The sequence below is a fragment of the Carassius auratus genome, unplaced genomic scaffold (assembly GCF_003368295.1).
Source record: "Carassius auratus strain Wakin unplaced genomic scaffold, ASM336829v1 scaf_tig00037409, whole genome shotgun sequence".
NCBI lineage: Eukaryota > Metazoa > Chordata > Actinopteri > Cypriniformes > Cyprinidae > Carassius > Carassius auratus.
The window spans coordinates 70001-85269 of record NW_020526376.1 but is presented as its reverse complement, the minus strand read 5'-3'; the positions used below and the strand labels follow the sequence as shown (position 1 = coordinate 85269).

The window sequence follows — 15269 nt, the reverse complement described above, 5'->3', positions numbered from 1 at the left end:
TGACCTAACTTGTAGTGATGGATGACTGTACCGCAGTTTTTGACATTGTATTGTGTTTTAATGTGTTCCTGCTTCAAAGAAGTGTTATAGAGATGAGTTACTTGCATTGTGCAAGCATCGCCTCAAAGTCCAATATGTAAAAATATTTTGAGGTGTTTATTCCTTCAGCCCGGAATTAGATTATATTATATTTTTTAGAGATTTTTTTTTTTTATTACACTTTATTGCTTTTTTTTTTTTTTACTTTTTTAAAAATAACATTATATAATATAATTATATCTAATTATATAATATTATTATATACATCTTATTACATTTATATATAATCTATTCTTTTGACTACCATAAAATTGCTATTTAGATTTTTCTAAAATACAAATGTCATGGATAACTAATATTTGTAGTTGGAAATTGGGGTCAATAGTCTTTTAGTCCCAAGATTTCCTTCTTATTATAGTGGGAGATGCAGTTTACCAAAATTCAAATTTGCAGTCAAATAGTTCATGGAGTGATTTGGTCTGCTTTGTTTATAATCATGGCTTTCTTTGCAGTGCATAATCACACAGTGTGGATGAACTGAAGTCTTTTAATCAAGAGCCGTTGTCCCGTAAATGTTCAGCTTCCTAGATCTCTTGATGAAAAGCTCTTGTGGTGATTTATCACGATTTGGCCAGCTGATCTCAATTGTCATGAGTAATGCTGGTTAAAGCAATGTTCTGTCCATTCTGAATTTTTTTGGTATCACTTGAAGGATTCTGAATGCAATTTGCATTAGGGTGATGCGTGATCCAATTAGTCAGAAAATATGCAAGCTGCTCGATTTGATGATCTAGTATTAATTAACAGGAATCAGTTCATAAAATCAGGTCTTACCAATTAGACACAATGCAATTTGCATGCTCCGACCACGATCGGCCAATCGTTATGCGCATCTCGTCAGTAAAGCCGGTTCTCTAATCAGCGGTTAATTCCATCAGGTGCGTGATTTCACATGGAGCAGCTGTTACTACACAGAGCCGTTGTTAATAGAGAAGATGCGCAAATCACGTTAATTTTCAGCGTTTATTGGCGCATCTTCTCAGTTAACAACGGCTCTGTGTAGTAACAGCTGCTCTATGTGAAAACGCACCTGAGGGAATTAACCGCTGATTAGAAAACCGGCTTTACTGACGAGTTGCGCATTAACGATCGGCCGATCGTGATCGGAGCATCCCTATAAAAATCTGAATGGTTGTGATCTCGTATGCACCTCAAATAAATTCTATACATCTGTAGTATTATCTAATATTGAGCTAATGAAAACAGCAATGTAATAAAACAATAAAAACAAATATGAAATATCGTTACAGTAAACAAAAACAAAATATCTGACTTTTCGCACTTTAACTGTGCCTAAGAATGTCTTTATCCATGGTTTCTGAATTATTTTGAATTATCTTTGCTTCAGATTAAGCCATGCACCTGAACTTGACATTTAGGGATATGTTTTATTTATACTTTAATTTAACTTTTGATTTAAATGTATAATAATTTTGGCTGTGCAACCATTTTTGTGATCGTTTCAAAAGGATTAAAAAAATGATGCATTTATCAGAGCTTCAAGGGATATGGATTTATACAGCGAAGCCTCTGGAACTGTTATTGATTTGTTACTGTGTCTTCTTCAGATTACATTTTAGAGTCCATTCTGTTTCTGAAATTCAGAGGATTTTGCTTCTGTCAAATCAGGTAGCCTCAAATACAGCTTTAAGAGAGCATGAAATAACTAACTATTAAGTTACATAATTACTTACTACTAAGTGTCGATTTGTTTCCGTTTGAACCAGAGCATAGTAAAATCAACCTTTCCATTGCCAACATATGACTGTTGAGATTCTCTCTCACCACTGTGACACATCTCCCAAATCACTCTGAGAGTTTGACTGGAACACAGAGATGTCATTAAAAATGCATTAAAGCATATTAAGGCATAATTAGATATTAGTCCCTAATCTGCAGTAATTACAAAGACAGCGGCAGCGAGTGCTTCGGTAAATGAGTTAAGCACATTTTTTTGCTAGCGTAGGTATAATCGGGAGAAGGTGCACTCATTCGGTGTAATATACAGCTATAGACGGAGGATGAACCAACTCCAGGGTAAAGCTAAAAGTAGCCTAATGTTAGTTAACATTCTATTAACAACAAACATCATAAACTTGTCTTTTTAGGCAAGTACCTGATATGGGTGTCATGTAAGCTAAAAAAAATAGCTTACATGACAATAAAAACTGTAAGTTACTAATTATAACGTTTTCATTTTCAGAGTTATTCAAATAATGAATAAAGTATATACAGAAAGCGAGTGAAGAACATGATCACTAACTTAGATTTATAGTGAGTTTGCACTCACACACACACAAAAAAAAAAAAAAATAAAAAAAAAATATATATATACACTGAACACTGCAGCTGTCTACACTCTTTACGAGCCTTAAACACGCTCCGCCTGTGTACAGCCTAGAAAATAAGAGAGAATAACTGAACCAGAGCTGCTCTGTCAGATATCATGAAGCTCAAATAGACATCAATCCCATGGGCCACAGCACAGAAGGGTTATGAAAACACAACACTATACTGTATAACACCATAATTAATGTCTGTTATGTAACCAGCTGTTGTTAGACAGATAATGGCTAAATGGACATTAAAATGAGATCTTCATTCATGAACCGTAGTTAGTGTTGTAACAGTGTATATACACAAAGTCTATTATAAGACTGAATGTCAGATCTGTTTAATGGATCTGTTTAACCATATTGAATTTATTTTTAAATTAAAATGGTTGTCTTTTTTCAAACTGTAACAGATAGATACTGGATCTTTATCTTTGTTTGTTTTTTTTTTGTTTTTTTGCACCGTAATATATCAGTTAAAACAGCCAGGTCAGAATTATTGTATTTTTTGTTGTTTGTTTTAAAAGCAATTTAATAACTGTGCCCTTGATTTACTGTAAATAATATGTTTAGCTGTGGTGCGATGTCAAGTCATTAGGCAAGGCATTGTCATTATCTTAAGAATTTTATATTATGAATGAATAGGTTTTTTTTTTGTGTGTAAATGAACAAAATAAATGTGTGTATTAATAATGAATTCTAATAAATAAAACTGTAATAAATGCCAGGGTTGGGTGTTTTAGACATAAGTTAATTTAGTTGTGTGGCCTCTCAAGTGTCCATTTTTGAACCACGTTTCACAGCAGTTCTGGAAAACGCCACTGTTCTGTCTGGTGTGGGAACTGGCAGCAACATCAGATCATACTCTAGGCCCAAATCCTCCTGTTTCATGATCATTGGTTCATTCTGTGTGGTTTTACAGGAAAGAATGGAAAGTTAGATATATCTCCTGTTGACAGGATAAATGAATCCAGCTGGGACGTTCCTAGTAAGCTGGCTCTTCTTGTGTTTCCCCATGCACTGGACAGTCAATGTCTGTGCAGGAGTTCTGGCTCGCTGCTGGGCAGATCGGTCCAGAGAATACTGGGTGTGGTGAGACATTGGGTTTATTTATTTGACTTTAATAAGAGTTATATACAACTTGTGTTAAAGAGACTCCCATCAGGCAGCACACAGGTGGTCTTGGCGTAGTATATGAGCTTTTTTATGGACTATGTAGACTGCATTTCTCTTGCAGTCCCAATTAGATTTTTCTGCTGACATTTTCATAAAAGCAAATTTATATGTATTTTAGTATCATTTTTAATGTGAAAATTATATGTTGTAAAATAGGACTTAGAGAATCTTATGTTTGCTGAAATGCCTCTCTTTTTAAGATATTAATCGATCTTAAAAGATGTATAACACATGAATGCTTTGGAGTTAAAAACATATTTACGCTTAACACAAATAGCTGAAATTTATGTTTTTTACAAAACATTCCCAGCTGCCACTAAGGGTTGGATCAAAGCACCCAAAAACCACTTATCGACCTGATGTCACTTCCTTTATAAACACAATCCTGTCTGTAAACTGCATGTAATGACGTCTGCACAATGGTGACTGCAGTTGTTCCTTATCATATGCATCTTATACTTGATACTTACCTTCCACTATTTCTGAAATGCTGTTAAATGACCATCTGCGATTTTATGATTTTGAGACTGCCGATGAAAATTAACTTGGATTGAAGGTTTGCTTAATGATATAATTGAGCTTAAATATGCAGTTTTCTGATCCCCTGAGACTGAATCAAAACTGTTACTTTCTTTCATTCGTCGGAACAGCTGTCAAACCTGGAATTTGTGTCATTGATGTGATACCAATGGATCTTGACCATTAATTTCGACCATCTGAATAGCAAACAGCTGATAATATAATATTTTTTGCTTTTATCACAAAAGGGTCATTAAAGTTAAGCAAGGAATATGCCAATTATTTCTGAATAATCTGCTAAATCCCAATATAATGCAACCCTAGACCTCAGAATCAGAGTGCTTCAGGCAGCAGTCATGTGTATTTGGGATTCAGCACGATGTCTTCACAGAATAGCACAGTTTCAGCCTTCGGTGGTGTGCCAGTGATTTCCGCGAGCGGGAGGATGAGGTATGAGCGTTTGAAATTGCAGTGTTCCACAGGGATGCAATTCAGAACCATCAGATCAATTTTTCAGTATTCTGGGGAGAAGGATGGAGAGGAAAGATCAGATTGAATTGTGGTGATGTTGGAGGATAAGAATATGATGTGGCCTGAATGAAACTACTGCAATTTTCATGTTTTGAAGTATATTGAGGGGGGGGGTTGGGGTGTTAGTTTATTGATGGCTACGTTAACAATTAATAATTTGACTGCAATCGCTTGCTTTTTCCAAGCATTGTATAGGTGTTAAGTAATAAAAGAGGAAATGGTCTTGTTCTGATTTATGTAGAGGTGAGCGGTTTGCATGGCACTGTTGACTCGCACAACTGATGTTTTCTGGATAGAATATAATGAGTGTCTTGATAATGCTACATATTTGCATTGGAGGTAATGGAGGCCTGAGGCAAAGCATACAGTTTTGCAAGAGGATCTTTCCCAGTGTGCATTTCACGTGGAAAGATGTGACATATGACTGCTCATTAATAATGGTTTGTTTCTCTGGTTGTTGCATAGCTGCTGTCCCAAAGTTTTTCTCTCACACATTTTGCAGAGTAAATCAAAATTTTATGAGAGCTAAAGTTGGAGGTGGGCGATATGGAAAAAATATATCACGTGTTTTTTCTTTTTTTCAAAAAATATCACCATTTTATCACAATTCTTTGTCATGTTGGTTTTACTATATTGCAAGTTGTTTGAGCATTACAGCCAAACTAATTTCCCTATTATAAAGACAAAAAAGAATGGCAGATATTTAGGCCAAAGAGGGAGAAGATAAAAATCTTTGTTCTTGTTTTTTAATAACAAAGATAAAAGAATGACAGATACACATTACAACTACACATAAAATACAGATAAAACAAACAGTGCTTTATTTTCAGGTAGGTATATTTAGCAGGAACATCCAAGAAAGTGAATGGGCAAATATAAAAAATCATATAAACTGATTCCTAAAGCAACTGTATCAAATTTCTTTAGTCAAGAGCAGTGAGTGAATTTTCTCTTTGTGTTTTGTTGTTTTATTAACATTAAAGGAATAGTTCACCCACAAATAAAAATCATGTAATCTGTATGTCAATTCTGTCATAGTGTTTTTATACCACCATTTACTCACACAAAAATGGTTTTAAACCTGATTTCGTTTTTTTTTTCTTCTTTAGAATATAAATGCTATTTTGAGTAACGTGGAAAACCAAACAGTTGCTGGTCCACATATTTATCATATGATCCAGTATATTTTTGCTACTATCAAATTCAATGTGGACCAGCAACTGTTTGGTTACCCACATTCTTTAAAATATCGTCTTTTGTGTTCAGCACAAGAAAGAAATTAATACAAGTTTGGGACAATGTAACAGTGATTAAATAATGACAGAAATTGAGTTTTAGTGTGATCTATAACAGTAATGACAGTAGGCTACATGTTCAATGTGCCTACTGTCCCTTTAAGATATGCATGCATCTAATATACATGCACGTATACGTTTTTCTCTCAGCGGTTTACTTTCATTTTAGACATAACCAACTGAGTCTAGATATAAACCTTGTGTGTTTTTACAGTATTAGCTCAAGTGTATGAGGCGCTCAGAAAAAGCACAGGTCAGACCAGGTGCAAATGGAACATTTAAAAGGACATGCAAATAATGAGAGCGTAACTCTACCACTGAGTTAACACTGCTGTGATTGCATGTGCCATTGTACAGTATATGATGGAGGCGCCGGAACTGCAGCTGACAGAATGTGCGCTGTAGCATGATACTACAACATTTCTTCAAAAGCAGATCGTGGAGACATTTTTATCGTCCACGATCAAAAAAAAATAATATATATATATATCATATATCGCACACCCCTAGCTAAAGTGAAATCTTTGCACCACAAGAGCCACCAAATGGAATTGCAACGATTATCATCAAACAGGTTTCTAGAAAAAAAAAAACTGCTCTGTCTGCTATTGGTCTAACAAGCACAGTCCCCACCCCCAAACTCATACCATTGGTTAAGCCACTGTTGCTATGTCAGTCTGGACTGGATTCTCAAACCAAAAAAAAAAAAAAAAAAAATGTTTTGATAGCACATCAGCACCTACAGATGACTTTTTTATGGCTGTCTTTTCATATTAAGCTGGGATATAAGAATGTATTTTACATTTAAGCTCTTAAAGCTCTTTTTCTCCTTGAAGTCATCTAGTAGAAATTATGTTCACAATCAAGTGTGGGGTTATTGCCAGCACAAATGAACATCGCTAGGCATCTGTGTCTTTCTCACGCTCTCTCCCCTTATATTCTATTCATCCCTGTTACTCTTGCTAACTGCCCACTTTTGATTAAATGCCAAATGCCATTGTCCTCTTACTGTATCTAGTGATCAATATGGGCTCAGAAACGGGACAGTCCAAATAATGATTCAATCCCCTTCAAGTGATTTGGACTTAAGTTGTCCTAGGGATGTCATAGGAACATTAGGAACACTGAAGATAAGCTGTTGCAGGACTAGACCTCAAATTCCCTATTCTCCTCTTGTACTTTAAGCTTATATTCCTGTATGTAACTATATAGTGGATGAATGGAAATGTCATGTGTCTGAAACAGATGAATATAAAACTTGCATGAAACCTGTAATTTTATGTGAATTTTACTGAAAATGTTAATCCTTATCTGGACCAAACCACCTGTTTTACTTACTAGTTTACTAGTGCTTTCACAGATTCAAGCGGTAGCATTTGAAATTAATATATCTTTAATATTATTCATTAATTAATATACCTTAATATATATCTTCTCATAGACGGATCCATTGACAAAAGCTGCTTTCAAATGCTTCCATGTGTATTTGTGTAAGCTCTCTGTGAAAACTATGAATGATGATCATTGTAACCAATTACAGGCATACAGTTGTGGCCAAAAATATTGGCACCCTTGTTAAATATAATCAAATAAGGCTGTTAAAATTCATCTGCATAGTTAATCCTTTTGATCTTTTATTAAAAAAATGCAAAAATGTATCCTTTCACTGGATAATAAATTATCATTTAAAATGGGGGGAAATATCATTATGAAATGTTTTTCTCTAATACTCAACAGAAAGAATGAGAGTATGAAAGTTCCTCTTGGGACTCATGAATGCAGTTAAATTATGTGAAGTATGCTACAGCATCGCCGGAGTAGTTTCCTTCACCAGTCCGAGCAGCCGCAGTGATTCTCAAGTACAGTCCTGCTTGTTCACCATGAGAAGGTTTTGTCTGAGAAATTGAGGTTAATTTCCATCTTTATAGGCCCCAGAGCCACCCCATCCCCCTTCTCTCTCTTTCTGTCTGTCGCCCCTCCTGGTTGTTGGAGCAGTAATTAGCCAGGCTTTTGGTTCACATGTAAAAGGGACAGGTCCCCAGAGTGACAGTGGAGGGAGAGAGAGCTTTAAGCTAGTCCATTCATCAGGACTGAAGATGAGTGTGCCAGTCCAGCAACCACATGGAAAAAGAGTGAATTTATCTGCCCTGATGTCTCACATATGTGGAATGCAGCTACTATAATATAATGACATGTTTGTGATTCAAATGTTGCTTGCCGTTCATTTAATCAGAATACACTATTACTTTTGAATAACTGCTGACAGCTTCATGCTAACATGCTTAACTTTGACCTTTTGGTTTTATATGCGTGTATCTTTTAGGCACTGGTTTGAGCCCACAGCCTTTGTTTAACTGTTATTGTAGAAGCTAACAGTAACAACAGGATTCAGGAAAAACCAAGTGTGGAGCATGATTTCTGACTGATCAGTATGCTGAAATCCAAGATGCTGTTAATTTAAAGAAAAAAAAAGCCTTTCTTTGTCAGTTGCACTAACATTAGTAACCAATGAACGTGAGAAAAGAAAACTGCAGTATCTTAGCTGCTACTGGAAGTAGTGGGAAGAGACTTTAATGATCATTAAAACATGAAAGGCCATTTTCACCACTCAATGGCTAACAAACACATGATGTACTATGCATTTATATAGCATATAACATACATATCATTTCTCATTAATATTATTATTATTTAATATTCCAGTACAAATAGTAAAACATTGAATTACATTCTACAGGTGCAAGTACAGTAGATGTTTTGTTCAGTGTTTTGTTTTGTCCTTTATTTCAACTTTTTTGCAGTATTATGACTTAATCAGATTTATATATATATATATATATATATATATATATATAAAACTGAATATTGCTATAAAAGGACAAAGACAAACAAAGAAATTTATTATGACCACTGGGCAGCCTGTGGTCATAATAGATTTCTTTGTTTATCTTTGTCCTTTTAGCAATATTCAGTTTTTGCATTTTGCTAATTGTTTTGTTTGGCTAGCTTTCATTTGGATTTTTGGGAAAAGTAAAAAAAAAAAAAACTATTAGAAGATATTTCTTTTTGGAATCCTTTTTATATTAACATTTATGCATTAAGCAGACACTTTTATCCGAAGCGACTTACAGTGCGCATTCAGAATATGTATTTTATTTTTATCAGTATGTGTGTTCCCTGGGAATGGAACCCATGACCTTTAACATTGCTAACACAATGCATTACCACTGAGCCACAGGAACATATCTTTAAGTGAAGCGCTATGTATTATAAAGTAAGTGTCAAAAGATGGCCTACATATCTTGTGTATATAACAGACAATAATTTATGCTTTTTTTGTTTTCTACCAGACTACATTCTTTGGCATCTTTATCTCGCTGAGACAGCTGTTACCCAGTGACCCGTTCTTTCTGCTAAGTATCATCTAAGGAACATCTCAAATGTTTTTGTTGGACAGTTATTTGTTTAGAATGGCACCTTTCCCATTTCTTCTCATGCACTCACATTTGTAACTTTTTTCCCATCTGTATACATATTCTTCTCTTCTTTTCTTTCTTTCCTATTTTCACACTCTCCTCTCTTTTCTTCAGTTTTTTTAAGCAGGCTTTGACTCATCATCTCAGTGAAACAATTATGGCAGTGATTCAGAGAGAAGGCACGCTAAATTTCTGTTCCTCATTGAAGCTTTTCAGCCAAATGCTGCCAAATGAAGGGGTAGTTTGGCACTTTACCAACGTACTAAAATACCTTACCCTGATCACCTCAACCTACACGCCTCACACATACTCCAATTTTCTGCTTCTAATGTCCCATGACTAAAGAGGTCCCATCTGTGCTCATAGCGCCTCAGTGTGTTCTATTTAGAAATATAGATGGCATCAAAGTGTACAGTTTGTGTCAGGGCCGTGAACAGACCTTTTGAGGGGCATGTGCTGAAACTGAAAAAGGGCAACCCCCTCCCTTTTTTATATCAATTATATATATATTCTCTTTTTTAACTATTCTGTTTGGTTTGATAAGCTAATTTGTATTATTTGGTTAAAGCTGCAGTAGGGAACTTTTGACGCTCTAGCGGTTAATAAACAGAACTGCTTGCATCTTGCGGAAGAACATTGTAGCCGGAACTACTTCTCTCTGTTTATGTCTATGAAGAATCACGAAGGTACTGGGTTACTCCGCCGCGGTACCCCCGAAGCAATCTAAAATAGTCTGAATATAAACACTTATTATAGGTGTACCCTAGTGATTCAGGACAAGCTAAAAACACAGTTTGGAAAATGGATTCATGGTGTACTCGCTTATTATGTTCATTTTTCTACATTTTGAACACAAACAAAGTTACGGACCGCAGCTCTGATTGGTTGTTTTTTTACCGGGAGCGCATGACTTTCTGTAAATGGCAATAGGACCACTGGGAGGAGCCAGAGGAGCTTGATTTTTTTTCACAGATTATCTGTCTCATATTCTACTGTCAGGACAATAATGACAGGTTTAATAAATATGTAAAAAATATTTTTTACAAAAGTTCCCTACAGCACCTTTAACATGATTATGAATGACATTGAGAAGAGGGGAAGGTGAGCAATGAGTATTTTTGACAAACTTTTTTTAAATATAATTTAAGTAATTATGTCCAACTCGATTCCAGATTATCAGAAACTATAGTCATACCGTTACTATAACATATCCAACATGTATCCCCCTACCTGGCAAAAATTTGACACTGTGGTGGACCAGGGATGTTGGTCTCTTGAAGGTCTCTTATTCACTACACTTTCCCTAAAATAAGCCAGCAATGAATAAATAAATAAAAATAGTGTAAAAAGTACAGTTGCAGTGAAAAGTATTTCTGAAGGATCACGTGACACTGAAGAGCACTGAACTGGAGTAATGATGCTGAAAATTCAGCTTTGATCACAAAAATAAATTACTTTTTAAAATATATTCAAATAGAAAACAGTTATTTAAAATTGTACAAATATTACACAGTATCACTGTTTTTGCTGTATTTTGGATCAAATAAATGAAGACTTGGAATGAATCATGAATTACATTCTGCATGATAAAATATAAAGATTTCACAGTGATGTTCTGTAATTTCTTTTTTAGTTACTACTACATTACTGTAGTAAAACCATGTTTTACTACATTTTATACATGTGAGGACGAGCGGAGAATATACCATAACATGATTAGCCTAAATGTTAATAAATTAAGTGTATCGGCAATCATAAATCAAAGAAGAAATTTCTTAGGAATATATGTTATCTAGGTGACGAGGATCACTCGTCACTTTGTGTAAGTTCCAGTACAAAACAGCGCGGGGGTGCACTTGTTATGATTTTGCGATGGTAAAAACAAATTATATGTTGTTGTATTACTTATCAATATATAGTTTTTGACCAGAGAATGTGTGCAAATGTGAATTTTTTGTTGTTGTCAGTCATTAAAACGGCGACGGCGCCTGCCGCTGCCGGCATCACATTACATTTTCATCTAACAGTTACAGGTTACAAACTAGATTTTGTAGCTATATAGACGGAGCGCTCAGTTTTTTCTGTGGTAAAATCCATTTGGCCAAAATCGCATTTTATAAAAGATGAAATGCTACTATATGCACAGGCTATTTAAGTGTTGGCTATGACTAGATGGCAAATGCTAGCCCTCTCTCTCAGGCAACGTCCCACATGTCTCAGTCAGTGAGTCAGTCAGACATCAAATAAATTAAATATGAGCCTTTATAGACAGTGTTTAGTAGTACTTATTCAGACAACAAGATATTTATTTACCCTTCGCAAAACTTTGTTCAGCTCAGCTGTTGTCTGTGCGGCTGCTGTGGAACTTCAGTTGATTCAATGAATGGGGCGGAGTTATCAGCTTACTGACAGCTTGAGGATTGAATAAGATTTACACAAGCTCGTTTTAAGAACTTTCATTTGCTAAATATTTGTAAAACAGACAGACGTAAAGGGTGACCAATAGCATTGATAAAAAAAATAATAATTATATATATATATATATATATATATATATATATATATATATATATATATATATATATATATATATATATATACACACTTTGGAGTGTAAGGGCAAAAAGGGCATGTGCCCTGCACAGGTTGAGCCCTACCTGTGCACGTGCCTGGTTTTGTGTTGATCAGACATGAAAAAACATATATTACTTTGTGGTAGGTTGCCCTATAAAATAATGTTTTCTCTAAAGAAATTGTCATGTACATTTGTTTTTAACTTTATAAGAATCTTGTATCTGACTTTTTGCCCCCAAAAAATTATATGAACTACAATATGCAATATGGAGAGCCCAATGGCCCAGGACCAATGTAAATTTGAAGTTAGTTACTGTGTTGAGTCTCATGTTTGATGATCATGTATATTTGTTTTATGCCCTGCAGATTTAAACATTTGTCTTTTTGTAATGTGTTGAATATTGTTGTTGCTAATTATACAGATTTAAATGTCACCATTGTAATAATAATAATAATAATAATAATAATAATAATAATAATAATAATTAATATTATTATTATATAAAGAGGCAGTTTTGCTGAGTGCTTTGTGATCAACATCATTTAGAATACTTAAAATATTTAAATTTCTGCATATTTTAAGCATGAAGCTCACTGCATATATTATTTTATTATATAAACAGATGTTTTTTTTTTTTTTTTTGCCTTTTCAATTATTGTAATTTTACTGATATTTTACAGGTCGTTTACTGATCAATAGTGGTTTTTTTTTTTTTTTTTCATGTGTTCCCCTTTGTCCTTTTAATTTCAAGTTTTTTTTATTACCTTATGAAATGCTCTCCAGTGGATAAGGATCAGCTAAATTTTTTGTTTGGCTAGCTTTCAGTGGATTATTATTATTTTTTTTGTTCTGCATAGCTTTCCCTTTCACTGGAGACACTCTGTGATTTAAAAACATGACCATTAAGAGAAAAAGCGAGTGACACGAGCAGAGCATCCACAATCATAATGCAGCATAATCACTGGAAATTGTACTATATTCCATCTGAATACCGCCCTTTTCATAGATAATGATACCATGTTTGTGTCTCTTCCATGAAAAACAACCGAATTAACAATTTTCATTGTAGTGTAAATGCACTAGTAGCCTTTCTGCTTCACTACCTAAGGCATCGTGTGAGATGGTACAGTGGCTTTAACTTTGTGCACAAATGGTAGTGGTTAACTGGGGCATTGACAGGCACTATTACAACTTTTAGCAGCACATATATGTGGAGAATATTTGTGGGGTGATGATTAAAAATGACAGTGAACTTTATCTGACCTTGATCATATTTCTAGCTGGAGGAAAAATGTATTCACTTTAGCTTATTGTAATGTAGGTTATTACAATACTCTGTACATTTTTACACAAGGGCCTTATAATAGCCCCTTATAAATGTTCAGATTTATATGGTTTTATTCATAAATGTGAAATTTGGAAAAATAAAATAATAATTATTTGTAAAGCCTAGCCTGGTTTCATGTTCATTTGTTTGTGTGTGTGTGTGCAGGACGAGCTCTGATGAGGCTCACTGACAGGAAGTTGGAGCGTATGGGCATCATGCAGGAGAGTCAGAGACAGTACATACTACAGCAGGTCCTCCAGCTCCGCGTCAGAGAAGAGGTCCGTACTCTGCAGCTGCTCACGCAAGGTACATACTGTACACACGTACATGTAGAGCTATGCTTGAAATGAAAGTCCTCCATAGCCTTCTAATGTTTTTAAATTAAGCTAGGCTTTCTTTACCTTAACCCTGCCTGATTTATGAAACTATTTTTTTTTTTTACTCTAACTGCCAAGAAAGTGTAGTTAAGCAAATGTAGTAATACTCTCTTACCTGTCTTGACCTTGTTGAGGGTCTCCACACTCATTGCAGAATTGCAATTCAAAGAAATTCATGTAAGAAATTAGTCATTCCACAGATTTTAAATAGGGTTTAAGTCTGGGCTCTGACTAGGCCATGCAAGGACATTCACCTTTTTCTTCTTCAACCACTTGTGGTCCGTTTTGCTGGTTGATTTGGGTCATTGTCATGTTGGAAGGTAAACCTTCCACTTCTTAATTAATTGACTTTATTGTGCTTCTAGGAATTGATAAAGCCTTTGAAATATTCTTTGTACCTTCTATGATGGTTTTAAGTATAAATAGTGTGAGTAGTGTGTTCACACTGAAAATTCCAAAAAGAAAAAGTGCACTTTATATAACTGAAGTCTGGAATGTTTGACAATTCATGCATTCAACTGTCACAGCTTTAATTATGTAGCATAAATATGTTTATGAATGACAAAATAACCTTAAATAATTCATACACTGCATGGTTGAGTACAAAGGGAGTATGAGTGCATAGTGTATAGTGCGTCATTTGGGACGCAGCTTCTGTCTTCATTTCAGCCTGCAAAGCAACAAAATGTAATCATTTTAAAGGGGGTGATTCTTTTCTATACCCACTGTATATTATGTCACACTTAACACTTCTTTAGTAAGATTTTTCTGTGTGTGAAAATGCTGCAGGCAGTGGCGAATCGCAAATCTGTGAATGAATGTTTCGAACTGAAGTAAACTTCAACAGATTTCCCATGTGCAAGGAGTAGGGAGCAATGAACACTGCATAGGGACCATCATGACGACTGGAATAGAGAACCACTAAGATAGAGGATGGATGTGTAGATTGATAAATAAATGTATAGATGCATATCTGGATAGATTGATATAAATATATGTTAGAGGTTATTGCTAATTGAAATGAATGTAATCATAACAGATTCTTTACGCATTCAAGTAGATTGGAGCTGTAAAATAACTGCTGGTATGCCTTGCATATCTGCGTGTGTACACAAAACTCAATCAAGTTCATTAGGTTTCAAAACTGTTGACCTCTGTTTACTGGCTAAGCATTCCTTAAAGAGAGAGTTAGTGATTGAAAAGGAGAGAAAGAGAGGTATTATTTGGTAAAGGTCTCAGTTGTTGCTGCTTTTTTTTTTTTTTTTTTTCTAATATAGAAAGCTAAGTTAAACAATGACATGCTTGGGAACGGAGAGCACACAGATGCTGTCTAAATAAGCTAGAGTTTGCAAAAGCCCAGTGAAGGACAATATTTTAAGGGGACTAAAGAGGAGCTGCTGTGCCTAACAAAGTAAATCTAGGCTGAGCGTTAGCTTTGTTGTCCGAAGGAAAAGGAAAATTTGTAGCTTTGTTCCAGGTTCAATACAGTAAATACTAATCTCAGTTGAGCATCTGTTACATGTTGTCAATTACCCTGAAAATTATGAAAGTACATTATGTG

The 15269-nt window shown here is 34.9% G+C and overlaps 1 protein-coding gene across 2 annotated transcripts in view; it reads left to right on the top strand.

The window, feature by feature from the left end:
- The window catches only part of LOC113083117 (sterile alpha motif domain-containing protein 12-like), an 80736-nt gene that overhangs the window by 17870 nt on the left and 47597 nt on the right, over positions 1–15269 (top strand). For both annotated transcript variants that reach the window (XM_026254380.1, XM_026254379.1), the window contains exon 4: positions 13497–13637. In XM_026254380.1, the coding sequence (XP_026110165.1) occupies positions 13497–13637 (141 nt within the window). The remainder of the gene's footprint in view (positions 1–13496; positions 13638–15269) is intronic.